The sequence below is a fragment of the Alnus glutinosa genome, chromosome 2 (assembly GCF_958979055.1).
Source record: "Alnus glutinosa chromosome 2, dhAlnGlut1.1, whole genome shotgun sequence".
Classification (NCBI taxonomy): domain Eukaryota; kingdom Viridiplantae; phylum Streptophyta; class Magnoliopsida; order Fagales; family Betulaceae; genus Alnus; species Alnus glutinosa.
This window is the reverse complement of record NC_084887.1, coordinates 39,243,796-39,260,566: the sequence shown is the minus strand read 5'-3', so window position 1 is coordinate 39,260,566 and position 16,771 is coordinate 39,243,796. Positions and strand designations below refer to the sequence as shown.

Sequence of the window (16,771 nt, the reverse complement as noted above, 5' to 3'; positions counted from 1 at the left end):
CCTCAATTACTTACACCGCATTGTTAACCGATAACTAGCTCTAGCAAAGCGGTTGCAGTTGATAACCGCCTAATGTGGCTGCGATTGCAGTTAAGAGGCAATAACCGCAACCATAACGCTTGTACTGTAATATCTCAACTATTTAATTAGGGTTATGAAAGTCTTAATTAAATTAATGGTAACAATAGGATTTGATTTTTTTTTTTTTTTTTTTTTTTTATAGATAGCAATACGATTTGTTAAATGTTGAAATTTTGACTTCTTTGTCCTAGCCGAACATTCGCTCCGCATAGTACATCGAATGTTTGGTCTTATGACATATAACACTGTTCAGGTGATCATGCTTTGTGTCAGGAAATACACCAAATGTTCAATAAAACCTTAAGACCGGCCATTAGATAAATGGTATATCAAATGTTCGACAAAAGTAAACTGAATGTTCGATACTTAGCAGAATTATATAAAAGTAGCTCATCCTTATCCTCAGATGATTAGGCCAATAAATACCCCACCCCTTCAACTTATTCCCACCCATTTCCAGTCAGTTTTGCTATAGAGTGAGTGTGCCCACATTGACACATCAGGAACAACAAATGATTTTGTTTCGAAAACCAAATCAAACCTCCATCACTCATCGTAGTAAATAAATAAATTAAAAAAAAAAAAAAAAAAAAAAAAAAAAAAAAAAAACTACTACCCATTTGCCTATCATCTCTCATCTCTCGAGAGAAATACCCCATTGTGATGGAAGGACAGTTTGCCTCCAAACTAGATAAAAATGTCGTGTGTCATTTTTACATGTGAGAATTATATGCTTTTTAAATAGCAATAGTAAAGTTGGAATAACTTTTATTTAAAAAATGTTTTTTTTCCAACTTTATCATTGCTATTTAAAAAGCATGTGTTTCTCATATTCAAAATGGATGCAACATCTTTATAAATTGGGTTAGAAGAACTTCATCAAACACAATTTGGAGAAAATCTTTGTTCACAAAGCGGACCATGTGTTTTTGGCTATCTTTCCCCCCCCCCCCCCCCCCAAAAAAAAAAATGATTGTTTTCAGAGCCCAAGAAAGAAGGAAAAAAAAAAAAAATCCCAAAAACTATTCTATTCTGAATTGAATCTAGAAATTTCATTTTTGTACTATAATACGTGAGTATAAATACATGTTGCCAAAATATAAAATACAGCTACCATCAATTTGTTTCAAAAGGGAATCAACCCAAATAACAATGTAGATAGTCCCCCCATTCCCCACTCCCCAGCCGCCACCCCCCACCCCCTCCCCCCACCAAAAAAGGAATCCCATGGCTTATAGAGAGTATAATCTATAGATGTCCTACAGGGAATAACTTCAATTCGGTACCAGCAGAAACCAACACATTTCTGCCCACCAATAAGAAGTTGACAGATCAGCAAGGAACAAAAAAAACACAAAAAAAAATTAAGCCTTGGCACAACACCGAATCATCCTCCTTCCTTCCTTCACTCTTTCAGTCTATAGAAAGAAAGAAAAAAAAAAAAAACAAAAACCAAAAATCCTCCTCCCAGCCACTGCCCCACGCGGCCACGCCGGACCCTGAGATCGCAACTCCACGACCGGATCAGCAACTCCACGGTGTCGAAACTCGAAGGAGAAGGCGACGACGCGACGGAGCCGAACGAGGTGGGTAGTCCCTGGACGGGAAGGATCGGCTCTTCTTGAACCCAAAGTTGGCCGGGGGTGGCCGCGCGGCTACCCCTGGTCCATGGGCGGTCGCGCGGCCATCTCCGGGGTCTGGGGGTGGCCTTTGGGCCAACCCTAGATCCATCTAGGGCTGGCCCGATGGCCACCCCAGGCTCTGCGCGGCCACCCCTGGCCACTGGGGGGTGGCCTCGCGGCCACCCCCGGGGTCTGGGGTTGGCCCAAACTTGGGGTGGCCTTCGGGCCAACCCTTCTATCCGTGCGTCACTCACCGTTGGGTTTGGCTTGGTTGTGACAGCGTCTTCCGACCCGGACAGTGGCGGTTTTCGACCTGGACGGTGTGGTCTGGCACGGGCATTGGTGGCGTTTTTCGACCTGGGCGATTGCTGGAAGCGTCCAGACCCACGTCGGAGGAGTTGGGGTTGGCCTGGCTGTGGCGGCGGGTTTTGACCCGATCGGTGGCAGCGTGGTCCAGTACGGGTGTTGGCGGCATGGTCTGGCCTGGGCGGTGCCGGCGGCGTCCGGCTGGCTGTGGTGGTGCAGATTTGGGCAGGGGCGTTCTTAGCGTGGTCCAGATCCGGTGTTTCAACAACACTCTAGTTTTTTGAGTTTTTTTGTTTTGAGATGATGTATCAATATGTTATTGGTGGGTAGAAAACCCTTAGTTTTTGCCATGACCTGACAGTAGGGGCTCTCTCTTCTACAATATACACTATGTACCACCTTAAGGCACTCATTTCCATATTCAAAAAGATCATTCTTCTCAAGTCAAGGTTCAAGAAGTTAAAAGATGTTGATACTATTCAACAACTACCATCAATTTGCTCAACAGAGGAAACTAAACTTAAACCTAAAATGACACCAATTTTGCAAAGACACCTCTAAAATTTCATTTTCAATATCCTAACCCTTGCAAATTACCATTTTGTTGCAATTTACATCATCCGTTAAATTTTGGCATTAAAATGGACGGAAGTTACAAATATTTGACTTGAAATGCCCAAATTGCCTTTGACACCCTTTAATTTTTGTTTGGGTTAATTACTTTTTTCCCATGAACTGACAGCTTCTATCAATATGCCTCTATGAATTGAAACACCCTCACCAAAAAATAGCATCGAATTACCATTTACATACCAAAACTCTCATTTCATCAGTCAGCATCATTAAATCAGACGGTCATCCCATCACGTGACCATCACATGCTTTTTTTTAAAAAAAAATTCATTTGTTCTTTAATTTCTGGATTAAAAAAAAAAAAGGAAAAATGAAAAAAAGAATGCAGATTGCATAGCATAAAAAGTTAAAAAACTTTTGTTTCTCTCCATTACCTTTCAATTCTCAGATACCAAACAAAGAGAAAGAGGACTCAGAAAACAAAAAGACAACACACTCACTCAATTAAGCTTAAGCCTTCCATCAAGCTAGTTACACACAGTTAAATGCACCAACCAAAACAAAGTCCCTTTATCTTGGGGGGGGGGGTGGGCCGGGCGGGCTTTGGTTATAAGAGAAATGAGGTTGGTTGTCTTTCTATTGGAAACAAATGCAATGCTTGGACCGTTGCTGGCAGAGGAAAGTTGCTCCACAAAGTTCCACTTTAGACAGCTATATCTACAGATAAACATAGCTGTAGAGTGTAGACACAACTCAAGGGATGTAATCGAGCCGAGTCGAGTTTGGACATTTCGGGACTGGCTTGTTTAAGAGGTCCTCTAAACGAGCCGAGCTCAAGCTCGAGCCTGGCTTAGAAATCTTTGTCCGAGTTCGGCTCGTTAGATAAACACCCTAGCTCGAGCTCGCTAAAAACATTATGTTGAGTCGAGCTAGGTACTCGAGCGGCTCGAGCTCGAGCTCGGGTGAGAAAAGAGAGATACGAGACAACAATTTTTGGGAAAACGAAATACTTTCTTAGCGACCAAACAAGTTTACATCCCTACGCGCACACTGTCAACCACAACGACCTCACCTCTCCGTTATGCTGCGGGAGCCACAATCCATACGCAGCTTCGGAGAACTAGACCAATGAATTCCCTTCAAAAACTGCATCATCATGCTGACAGTGTTGCACACGCAGCATGAGCCCCACCACTAGCCGTGGGAATGTGTCATGACTCTCCATGATTCACTGGTGAGGAGATATGGTGAAAGGAGTTTCGTTCTTAGGTTGTCTTTGAAAGATGGAAAATGTTGGTAGTAGAGAATAGGAATGGCACAGACAAAAAAAAAAAAGAAGAGGAATTGGGAATATCTGGCTAGCCTACTTGGCTGGACGGTTATGATTAAAAATAAAGAATGTCTGGGATGTTCTTGGAATTTGTGGATGAATGTATGAGAGATGGTTCTTGGGAGGAGAGAAACGACTGAAAGTTGAACGTTGAGTGTAATTTTTTTCTTTTTCACATGCCTACGTAATAGGAAAATGAAGAATTCGAACTACTGATCTCCGCTTTATGAGCTGTGACTTCCAGCCGATTAAACTATCTTTTGGGACTAACGTTGAGTGTAATTACGTGACAGCTTGTGTGAAAGAGAATTAAAAAAAAAATAGAAAAAGGAGTGGTGAGGGAAGGGACAGGTAGTCTCGTGTTGTCGTGTCTCTGCCAGGGATGAGGTGAGACTTGTGCCCGTGGCCTTATGTGCAAAAGAACTCGCCATGGTATTAATTTGATTTTAAGTTCTGAATGGATGTCCCAATTGGGCGAACTCCTTTCTTCAAATTCACCGTAATACGTAGCAAACACATCCAAAGAAAGAAGGCAATACAAGTTGACTTGAATAAAATTAAGACTCACAAACTTGGTTAGCCAATATATATATAAAAGCAGAAGACTTAACTTACATTATCAAATATAAATAAATTAACATTTTTCATAGTTTAATGACATTATTTATTCTACAAATTTTCTTTTATTTTTATGATAAGATTATCTAACACTTTCCACATGCATACTAAAAGACAAATTAGTTCTAAATAAATTCGTAAAATTTTAAATTCTTGTAATTTTAAAATGATTTTATAAATCTATTTGAAATTAATCTTCTATAACAAAATGATCATTGTGTATAAATTATAATAATTAATACATAATGTAAATATGCAAATATAGTAGTTAATACATAATGTAAATATAAGTTAGTATATAATTAAGTATTGACCAACTAGTTAAAATGTTACTTTATTAACTAACTAGTTACTATGGGTTAATAATATATGATATATACAAAATATTATGTAACCTAAACCATAAATTATAATTCCTTAACTATGCTTAGTTAGTTAGTTAGTTACTTAATAAGACTCTAATTCTTTAACTATACTTTATGAATCATATAATATGATATGAGATTATCTAGTTAGTTAGTTATTGAATAATACTATAATTTCTTAATTATACTTTATGAATCATATACGCCTAATTAATACATTTATAACTACAATTAATAATTTGACATGCACAAACATAGTAACATATTAATATATTACCTATTAACTAACTTTCTAACTACTTCTATAGTTATAACTTATAACTTATGTTAATTAACTTAATTAGTTACTTAGTAATATTAAGTTAGTATATATTAACTAACTAGTTAGTACGTTAATACTAAAATATATACACACACAAATACATACATTCATTTATATAATCCACATACAAATATTAAGTAACCTTTTTTTTTTTAATCAAAATAACCAATAGTCAACTGCAAACATATTAACTAACTCGTTACTAGTTAGCATATTAATACTTAATGCTAATACATAATACACACATATATATAGATATATTAACACAAAATATTGAGTATTCTAACTATATCTACTAAGTCACATATTTACTTAGTTTATATTAATTAACTAAATAATATGTTATTTTTTTTAAAAAAATTAACTAACTAGTTAGTATGTTATGCTAAAGTTACCTATATAATATATATTACTCAATTACTAATATACATACATAAATGTATATAACTCATTTTGATTAACGTATTCAAATATATTAATATATATTTGTATATATATACAAATATGTATGAATGAGCTTTATTGCAACTCATAAGTATTTAATGATAATACTTAAATGAGATCATATGAGCTAAGTACTATCATACGATCACACAATTCATATGATTTTAAATATTAGATTATGTGATATAATGATTTATAAATATATAATAATAATACTTAAATCATATGGTCATATTCATATTCATATGATAATGATATAACAATTAAATGGGGTAATATAAATACAAATATTGAGTAACCTCTATACATATATATATATATATATATATATATATATATATATATATATATATATATATGATCAAACTAACGAGTCGAGCAAGCGAGTTGGATCGAGCATTAAACGAGCTAGCTACGCTTGCGAGTCCCTAAACGAGTCGGGCGAGCGGGTTGGGTCGAGCTTTAAACGAGTTAGGCTCGCGAGCCCCTATCGAATTTTGTCGAGCGAATCGAGTATGTATCACTTATTAATCGAGCGAATTTTTACAGTAACGAGTAGGTTTATATAATGTCAAGCTCGAGTTGGGATCAAATTTAACCAAGTAGGTATTGAGCGAATTGTCAAACGGACTAATTTATTTACATCCCTGACACAAGAAATTCTCGCACAACTATGTATTTAAGCAAGCCATCAAGGCAATAACTAATTCTCGCACTTTCTTCTGTACACAAAAGATATTCTTCGAAAAGAAAAAGGAATATGTACGGAAAACAGATCTGATTGCTGGGTCCCAAAAGGTAGGAACTGGGCAAATGGGTGATGAGGGTAGGCCAAAAGTTTCATTGAGCCAACCCAGACAGCCTGTTAGGCCCACGGACGATAACTGGAGGGCCCGGGTTTGTTCCAAAAATGGAAGCCCCCAAAGTCCATCTGGAAAGTTGTTGAACGACATTGGTCCAGAGAAGCTTCATTTCGCAAAAGAAAACCCTCCAGATACTTCCACCCGGGAGATTCTTACTCAGAAAGCTACTTCCCCTCCACTAACACACTACAGGAAGAGAAAGGATAGAGAAGACCCGGAAGTCGAGATGAAGCTAAACGGGAGTCCTCTGGAAAAGCCAAAGTCGGGAGGAGGATGTATGAGCTGGAAGAAAATAGCTCGAGAAGTTGCAAATGTGACGACTGGGCGTGGTTCTGGGATGGAAAGAATGGGGATAGAGGATGTGGACCGAATGGAGTCGTCGGAGATGATGGGAACTATTACAAAGATGGATGAAGGTAACTCACCCGTGAAGACTCAATTTTTTGACTTTCCCAAGAGTTATGAATTGAGCACTTCAAAGGGTGTGTCTTTAATGGCGATGGCTGAGGAGCAGCCCCGCCACTTACCATGAATCTTCTTTGTTGGAACTGCCGGGGGCTTGGGAACCCCTGGACAGTCCGGGAGCTTCACAGTTTAGTGAAGAATAAGAAACCCAATTTTTTGTTTCTCATTGAAACAAAAGTTTACTCTGGAGCTCTACAGAGAATAAGGGTACGGCTAGGCTTTGAAGGAATGATACATGTTGATCCGGTGGGCCGTAGTGGTGGCTTAGCTTTTTTCTGGAGATCCGACTCAGGGGTGGAGATTATGCATTTTTCCCCTCGGCACATAACTGCAAACATCTGGGATAGGAAGAAAGCTCTCAATTGGACCTTTACTGGTTTTTATGGAAATCCCAACCGGGACCTTAGGGATGAGTCATGGTCCCTACTGTCCCATTTAAAGTCGCTGAGTAATGACGCTTGGTTATGTATGGGAGACTTTAATGAAGTGGTTGACCATAGTGAAAAGTATGGGGGAGCCATGAAAAGTGAAGCTCAGATGGAGCGTTTTCGGACTACTCTAGCTGATTGTAACTTGGGGGATTTAGGCTTTCAAGGTTCAAAATTTACATGGAGTAATAGCAGAGATTCAGAGGAGTTCATCAAGGAAAGGCTAGACCGGGCAGTAGCAACTCCGAGGTGGTGTGAAGGTTTTCCAAATGCAGCTGTTGAAGTTCTCTCTGTCAGCAATTCAGATCACAAACCACTTTTGCTCATAATGGAGGTCGAATACAGGAAGCCTAATCGGCTATTTAGATATGAGGCAAAGTGGAATCTGGATGAGGAGTGTCAAAAGGTTATCCAACAGTTGTGGAATGAGGCTGATACCGGTAGAGACACTATGGAGGAAGTTCTGCAGAACCTTGATCGAAGTAGAGAAACACTTAACGGCTGGAGTAGAAACAAATTTGGTGCTGTGACTAGAACCATAAATTCCCTCTCGAGGAGATTGGGGAGGATGCAGAGATACGAGATCCCAGGGAATTTAGAATCTATCAAGCAGATTAAAGGAGAGCTGAATAAACTCCTTGAAATGGAGGATGTCAAGTGGCGCCAAAGAGCAAAGACGAATTGGTTCATAAAAGGGGACCGTAATACTCAGTTTTTCCATGCATGGGCCAACCAACGTCGAAGATCTAATTTCATTGGATCAATAAGGGATTTGGAAGGACATGAGTGGACCCGGCCTGAGGAGGTGGGAAATGCTTTTACTAGGTACTTCCAGAATCTCTTTGAAACTGAAGGAGTGACAGGGATTGAGGAGTGCACCTCGGCTGTACAAGTTCGGGTTAAACCAGAGTTGAATGCCATGCTTACTAGCGAATTCACACATGAAGAGGTCAACACAGCTTTGTCCCAGATGCATCCGTTGAAGTCACCGGGCCCTGATGGACTCGGAGCAAGCTTCTATCAACATCACTGGGGAACCATCGGGGCTAAGGTACGTGGTGCAGTTTTGGATTTTCTTAATAGGGGTAATTTCAACACTTCTATTAATGAAACATTCATAGCCTTGATCCCGAAAATGGAAAGGGTGTCCAATGTGGCGGATTTTAGGCCGATTAGCCTTTGTAATGTGATATATAAGTTAGTGTCAAAGGTGCTTGCTAACAGGCTGAAGCTGGTGTTACCCTCAATTATATCACAGCATCAAAGTGCTTTTGTGCCGGGTCGCCTAATTACAGACAATATATTGATTGCCTATGAAGCCCTTCATACCATGAACTCTAGGATGAAGGGGAAGAAGGGTTTTATGGCGGCCAAGATTGACATGAGAAAGGCATATGATAGGGTGGAGTGGCCTTTTTCTTGAGGCTATGATGCGAACAATGGGGTTTGAAGAAAGATGGATCACCCTTGTGATGACTTGTGTTAGAAGTGTGACATATTCGATCTTGGTCAATAGCCAGCCATATGGGAAGATAGTTCCATCTCGGGGATTGCGACAAGGGGACCCTTTGTCGCCCTATCTCTTCTTAATTGTAGCAGAGGGATTAAGCTCTTTGATGGCAAAGGCAGAAGCTGAAAACCGCATCACAGGAGTTCCAATAGCAGCAGGGGGCTTTCGCTTGAGTCACCTATTTTTTGCGGATGACTCTCTCCTTTTTTGCGGGGCCAACTTCCCGGAGTGGTTAAATCTTGCTCAAGTTTTACAAACTTATGAGAAAGCATCTGGCCAACAATGGAACATGGCAAAAACATCCGTCTTCTTTAGTCGAAATACCCGAGAGGAATTCAAAGAATTTATCCGGAACTCAGTGGGGGTAGCTACAATGACCGGTTTTGAGAAGTACCTAAGCCTCCCGACCTTGGTAGGCAGATCAAAGAAGCGGACTTTTGCTTACATATGTGGTAGGGTAAAGGAAAGATTGGATGGGTGGAAGGAAAAGTTCCTGTCCCAGGCAGGGAAGGAGGTATTAATAAAAGCTGTGGTCCAAGCTTTGCCTACTTACTGTATGAGTGTTTTTAGGCTGCCGCAATCACTATGTAAGTCCCTAAACTCTCTTATCAGTCACTTTTGGTGGGGACAAAAAACTAATAAAGGACGAGTCCAGTGGATGAGTTGGGAACGAATGGGAGCACCGAAAAATAGAGGAGGGATGGGTTTCAGAGACTTGGAGGTTTTTAATTTGGCATTGCTTGCAAAACAAGGGTGGAGGATTCTCACAAATCCGTCCTCCTTTGTAGCTCGAGTAATGAAAGAGAAGTACCATCCTCGGGCAAACTTTTTGGAGGCTACTGTGGGCAGGAGACCATCTTTCGTGTGGAGAAGTATCATCAATGCCAAGCATCTACTGCAGAATGGAATGGGGTGGAGAGTAGGAAATGGAGCAAAGATCAAAATCTGGGGGGACGCATGGCTATCCCCTCCTCATGCTAGACTTCTCCCTCCATCACAAACTAGTCTGCACCCTGAAGCTAGAGTTAATATGCTGATTGATCCAGTCACCGGGTGGTGGGATTTCAATCTGGTGAGAAGACTGTTTGACCCAGGTGATGTGGCTAAAATAGGTAGTGTGCTGATTAGTCCTCTGCGTCAGGAGGATAAAATGATTTGGAGAGGTAACACAGCAGGCACTTTCACGGTGAGAAGCGCATATTACATGGAACTGAATAGGCTGGCTCAAGATAGAGGAGAGGGATCGGGGGCCAATGCCCATGTTGAGGTTTGGAAGACAATCTGGGGAATGCATGCCCCACCTGTGCTTAAAAACTTTTGCTGGAAAGTTTGCAATAACCTCCTCCCTACCAAGGCGAATTTGCATAAAAGGAAGATAGTTGATGATCCTTTGTGCCCTCTCTGTACAGGTGAACCCGAAACTGTTTTTCATAGCATTTGGGGGTGCCCAGCTGCTATTGCTGTTTGGCAGGAGGGAGGAAAAAGGCTTCAGAAAATGTCTTGTACTCTTACGGATGGGATGGGATTATTCCTGTACCTAATGGAGAGGTTAGATCCGGAGGAATTCGTAGGGGCTTGGACTGTGGCTCGCATGATTTGGATGAGGAGGAATGACTTTGTCTTTAATGGAGTCATCACTCCCCCGATCCAGACTATGGAAGCAGCAAAGATTTCTATGGAAGGCTTTATAAATGCAAATGACAGGGATGAAGCTTCAACCAGTGTTGAGCCCGTGCAACGAATGGGATGGAAAAAACCACCGGAAGGTAGCTGGAAGATCAACTGGGATGCTGCAATCTCTAAGGAAAAATTGAAGATGGGAGTGGGAATAGTTATCCAAGATGCTGAAGGTCGTCTGGTTGCAGCAAAGACAAAGACAGTCCCTTTCATAGTGGACCCTACTGCTGCTGAAACTATGGCAGCATGGTTTGCTGTGGAGTTTGGCAGGGAACTGGGGGCCGCTCGAGTAGTATTGGAGGGGGATTCTTTGGTGGTCGTCTCAGGTTTGCGGACAGTGGATCCATGTAATCGGATTTTCGGACAGTTAATTGATGATATTAAATCGTCTTTCTCCCATTTCTCAGCAGAGGAGGTGAGGCATGTTCGTCGAGAAGCAAACACGGCAGCTCATGAATTGGCTAAATGTACGATTTCTCTTTTGTGGAACAATACTTGGGTGGGGGTATGTCCTGCTATTGAAAGTATTGTAGAAGCAGAGTTTATTTCTTCATAGTGAGCATTAATAATATCCTATTTCTTCAAAAAAAAGATATTCTTCGAGCTTTTCGGCTTTTAACTGGACTCTACAAAAAGGATTTAATACTCTTTTCAAAAGAAACTAAAATACATGTTGCCAAAATATAAATATAGATTCAACAAAGAACACCAACATTGACCGGCTATTAACATTCCGGATCACATCACGTTTCTCAAGCCCCAACAAACAAGGTTACATGAACACATAAGAGATAAAATTGCATAAAGCACCCCCATTCAATTCGTAGGGCATTCACACCAACTTTTCAAACATTTATCTTAAATATATAAAATAAAACTACCTTTTACTTCTTAATTGAAAATTTTCACTTTTCAAACATTTTTCTTAAATATAAAAAATAAAACTGCATTTTACTATAGCATTAAAATATTATTTTTTTTCTTTTACTTTAAAATTTTTTATTCATTTCTTTTATTCTCTCTCGTCTTCGTTAAGCAAGAACCAAGATGCAAAAAACTGAAGCGCCGATCCAAGATGTCAGACTGTATCCCAAACGAGGTTCTCATCATATCCTCTCACGACTGCCGGTGAAATCACTCATCAGAATTTCCTGATGCGGCGCCGTTTCTTACTCTTTCTAACAAGGGTCGATCTTAGCACCAGCACCAACACCAACACCAAAAGCTGCTACACAGAAACTTAAAAACACCAAAATCAGTCAACCAAATGTCGTTCAACAAGAAACTCAAGAAAAAGAAGAACAAGAAGAGTAATCCCACTCGCTCGCTGGTTCACGGAATGATGTCAATAACAAATTGACAATTTTATTGGAATAAAAATCCAGTAAAAGTAAATTCAAGTTTGATCAGGGAGCAAATTGTTTTAATCTTTATCACTAATTTGCTTAAAGATGAATGGGAAATGATGCAGACGTTGCAAAAAAAAAAAAAAGCAGAGCTATTTATAGTAATTATTTACTCAGGACAATATCTTTCACGGTAGATGATCATTTCCATATGGAATAATTCAAAAGGAAGCCACAAAAAAATAACTCTATAATAAATATTCCACATGATGTATAAGTATTTTTTCAGCATAAATACTTTAATTTTACGATCCTCGTCAAATCAAGTCATCTCTATAACAGTTCTTACACAAAAGAAATAAGAAAACATATTCCTTTAGGGCTTTGGACAATGTGATGATCTACTCATGAGTAAAGTGATAGAATGCATAAGAACATGGAACAAATAGAGAATACCTAATATAATAGACCATAATCTATTAAGCCTTAATTTGCTCCTGGAAGTTCCCCTTGCTCGATTTCAGGCCTGCAAGTTTAACACCCATTACCACTTACACAAGACATTGATCAACCCATGGTAATAATCATATATAAATCTAAAACATGCATATATCTCTTTCCCAAAAGACTAGCCAGATTTTCAATATTTCCAATCAAGAAACTTACAGTAAAAGGCAATCTGATATTTCACCGGGGCCATCAATCTTATGTTTTCGTTCCCACGCAAGCGATATGCCCAATCTATTTTCCCCGGGCATATGATAAATATCGACTGCAACGCAGTGAAGATCACCATAAGTTTGTAAAAGGCAGAACCTCTGCTTCTCTAAATGGAAAAGAAAAGGCAGTGTGAAACAGGATTTATCATCTTCAAACAACAAAATTCCTAGACCCTTGAGACGCCCTTCTAGCCACATATCCAAGTCTAAATCATAGGCAAGCAAGGTTATCTCTTCACGTCTGTAAGCGCGAATGACCCAGTATAAAGTATTGTGTACAGTTACCGCCCTTCGATTAAACCCTACAGGGTACTCAGGGTGGAGCTCGCGTTCAGCAGGCGCAAGCATCTCCCAAGATCGATGCTGCACATTATATGTATAAAACATTGCAGAACCGGGTTTACCCGAAACACAGAAAGCCACAAGAATCCTGTTTGGATTCTCAAGAGCTGCAAAAAGGACTGTACAACTTGAATCATATGGAGGATCAGGTAAGCCGTCCCATTTTCCGTCATCGGGATCAAAAACTTCAATATATGATTCTCTGCCACGGGAAAAAACATAAATCTTACCGTCTAGAACCAAACTGCGTGCGTCTACTCTGGTAGAAATCATCTTACAAAGAGGGACCCAGCCGGAAGCGAAACGGGGGTTTACGTGTAATTTGTAGACGTCGGATGGACAGATTCGACACGACGGCCCATCAAAACGGTAGATGTGGGAGCCTATGTATGCAAAGCCGTCGAACACGGAAAGTTCACCTTCCCAAAACGAAGCGAGCGGATTTTCCTTAGAGTAGACCTTGCCAGAACCGTCCGAATGAATTTTAATGGTATACCACCTCGTATGCGTCCATCCATCGTCGTCCAACCAATCCGAAGGCATACAGAAGATGAAGTTGTAAGAACGAAGAGAAAAAAAATTATGCATCCAAAAAAGATGAGAAGAAGAAGTAGGACGACGATAATATGTATATTTATGTTGGGATACATAATCAGTTGGTGAATCATCAATTGAAATTGATTTTTGAGTTTGCCATGGAGGCAATTGCATCGTCGCCGCGCCGAGGTGTCCGTCCATGGAGATGGGAGTATTTAATTTTGATGAAGGAACCGGAAAGATTTGGGAAGAAGCTGCGCTGAAGAGAATTAAGGTTTGTTCCGAGTAAAAGGAGAGCTCGGGAATAGTGGGGTGAAGGAGGGAGAAAGTGGCAGATCACATATATATATACATCAAGAGCAGCACCGACTTGCAAGATACGAGTTTTCTCCGCAACCGACACAAGTTTCCTCCTTAACAAGGACAGAGAGAGCACGTTTCTTTAGAAGGCAACGTGGGGCAGGTCTTGTTTCTTTCCATGCACAACTGGCAATACTGAATTTAATAATATTCATGATTTTCTCAAAGAATGAGCGTGAAAAGCTAGCAAGCCTAGCATGCATTGAATCTATACTACGGACAGGGCCCGGAGCCTTAAGCGGATTTGGCAGCGGTCTAACACCTTTAATTTAATAAGGTTTTTAATAAAAAATTATTTTTTTTTTTCAAAAAAAAAAATAGCCTTAATTATCGTCGATACATTTTAATAAGACCTCAAAATATAGTAAAACTAAAATTAATAAAAACATTAATATAATGCAGGCCCCAATTTAAGAAGGCCCACAATTACAAAATATCAATAAAAATTTATTTCCAAAACAAAAAAAAAAACATAAATTGAAGGCCTTAATTAAGTATCAACTTTCAAAAATTAAGACTTAATTAAAACCAACTGTACATCCGGCCAACGTTCAAAAAATTAATTACGCCTTAAGTCCAACGTTCAAGGAGATAGAAAGTCTCATTAAAAAGAACTAATTAAGTCTGAAAGAAAAATATAGAATGATTAAAAAAAAAAAATAAATAAATGCTCAGAAGTAAGAAGATGGAAAGTCTGTCGCTGTAATATGAGCATTTTCTTGATGTCAAGGTTGTTGGAAAACAAAGATGTGGAACTACAAAAATTGAAGAAAACATAAATTAAAACTGCATTAAAAGAACACTAGACTGTAAGACGAATGTTAATATGTATGTTAGACAAATATTGCATCCCACTTAAACAATAAGTTTTACAAAAGAGAATATAACAATTTAATCCTCATAATACGATATTGGCCGAATGTAGTGTGCAAATTGTAAATTTTGAACACTATTCTAATTTCAAAAATTTTGTATCAGAGAATTTGAAGAAGAATAGAAGAAAAAAGGATTAAGAAAAAATGCTGAAAAAAATATAGTTTTTATCTTAATTTCATAAACAAATTGCTGTAGTTTTAATACAATTTCTGACGGTTGAAAAAGCAGTTAGAAAATATAATTTCTGACAGTTTAGTAAAATAGTTAAGCATTCAAACTATTAAGTGTCTCTAAAGCGATACGCGTGCGGACACAACTAGCTAGCACATGTGTACTAAAATCTTGTCTAAAATAAGAGCAAGATAAATGCTTATAAAGTGCACAAGAAATTTATAGCTTTTTAATAGGGGACAAAGAGTAATAAAATAAATAAAAGGAAAATTAAAATATTCAAATTTAAGATAAACTTAAATTTTCATATATTCAAATTGAAAATAACTTAAATTGTCATGAAATAATTTTCAACAATTAGGTGAGATTTCATGCATGTAAAGAGACTTAATAAATTGGCATTTTCATACTTTCAGAAAATCAGGAAGACGCCTACGACTGTTTTAATTAAATCCTCGAGAAGTTCCGGAGTACGAGCTTAATAGTTAATCCACGGGAACTTCAGGTTCGGAAAGGGGTTCTCAAAGGTATTGTCATTGTGTAGAGCCGTTCAATGTTTTTCTTCGCAATTTTTTTTTTTTTTTTATTTTTTTGGGTCTATCAAGGTGTGGTCGAACCACTCCTCACCTAGACCGGCGAAGAGGGTGACTGAACCACCTCCTTTGCCAAAATGGGGTAGCCGGCCACCCCATGGTAGCCATCCAAGGGGGTGGTTTAGCCATCCATTCTTTTCTTCTTCTTTTTTCTTTTTTAAATTTTTAATTTTTTTTTTTTAAAATTTTTTTATATAGTGTCTCATGTCAACCTCTGAGATTGACACACGGCAAACCGTTAATTTTTGTATGAAAAACTTAATAAAAGTACCAAAGTAATTTTTTCTCAAAACTCAGTAACTCTTATGAAACAAATGAAAACTCAGGTGCTAAAAAAGAAAAAGTTGAAAACTTAGGTATTGAATAGGTATTTAACCCTAAAATAAAATAAAAACTACAAAAAAATATAAAATAACAAAACCAAAAAAAAAATCTGTTACGTTTGTTTTGTTTGTATTTTTTTAAAAAAAAATGTTTTTATAATTTTCAATTAATTTTTCTTTGTTTTCTTAAAAAAATCGTTCTTTTTAATTTTTTTTCCTTTTTTTTTTAAAAAAAAGTTTTCTTTTGTACTTTTATATTTTTTTAGTGTTTTATTTTTTGAATTTATAAAGATATTTTTTATTATTTTAAAAAAATTTAGGATCATTTGTCTTTTTATTGGTCTTTTAGGGGGAGATATTGATATTTTTTAATAGTTTAATAGGAAACATTGACACAATTAGTATTTTGAGATGACATTGACAATTAAGTTGTAATTTAAAAGGATACGTACTTTTCTCAAATTTATAAAAAGTTACAAAAAGAAAAAAAAAAAAAAGTGATAAACATAAACTACACTTATAAAGAATATATCGTATCAGTAATAGAGATATATCTTGTATATTTTTAGTACTTAATATAAATGTATCTTATGACTATCCCGTCATTAACAACGGTTAATAAAAGCAATGAAGAGATGATGGAGGATGGAGGATGAGAGAGCTAGACCAAAATGAAGAGAAACTCACGGAACAGGTGGGAAGCTGGTGGACAGAGGCACTCGTGCATGGTGGAAGTGGATATGATCATTGCACGTCTCTTGGGGATATATTTTGATCAGTGAACTTTTGGACCATAATTAATGTAAATCTGTTGATTATAATTCTCAAAATAGTGTTGGAGCCTGGAGGTAGAATATTCAATTCATGGACTCATGGTTGAGCTTTAATATAGCCAACACT

General features: G+C 38.2%; 1 protein-coding gene across 6 annotated transcripts in view; it reads right to left on the bottom strand.

Annotated features, from left to right (window-relative positions):
* Positions 1–11,294: 11,294 nt before the first annotated feature.
* LOC133860119 (F-box/kelch-repeat protein At4g19330-like) overlaps positions 11,295–16,771 on the bottom strand; it is a 54,705-nt gene continuing 49,228 nt past the window's right edge. For 2 of the 6 annotated variants that reach the window (XR_009898860.1, XR_009898859.1), the window contains 3 exons: positions 12,617–12,722; positions 12,407–12,476; positions 11,295–11,843 (listed from right to left, as the gene is read on the bottom strand). Coding sequence is in view for 1 of the 6 variants with exons in the window: in XM_062295782.1 (XP_062151766.1) it covers positions 12,437–12,476; positions 12,617–13,749 (1,173 nt within the window). In the remaining 5 variants the exon portion in view is untranslated. Of the gene's footprint in view, positions 11,844–12,406; positions 12,477–12,616; positions 13,936–16,771 lie in introns of those variants that run through there. The other 4 variants (XR_009898856.1, XR_009898857.1, XR_009898858.1 and 1 more) reach the window with 4 other exon arrangements.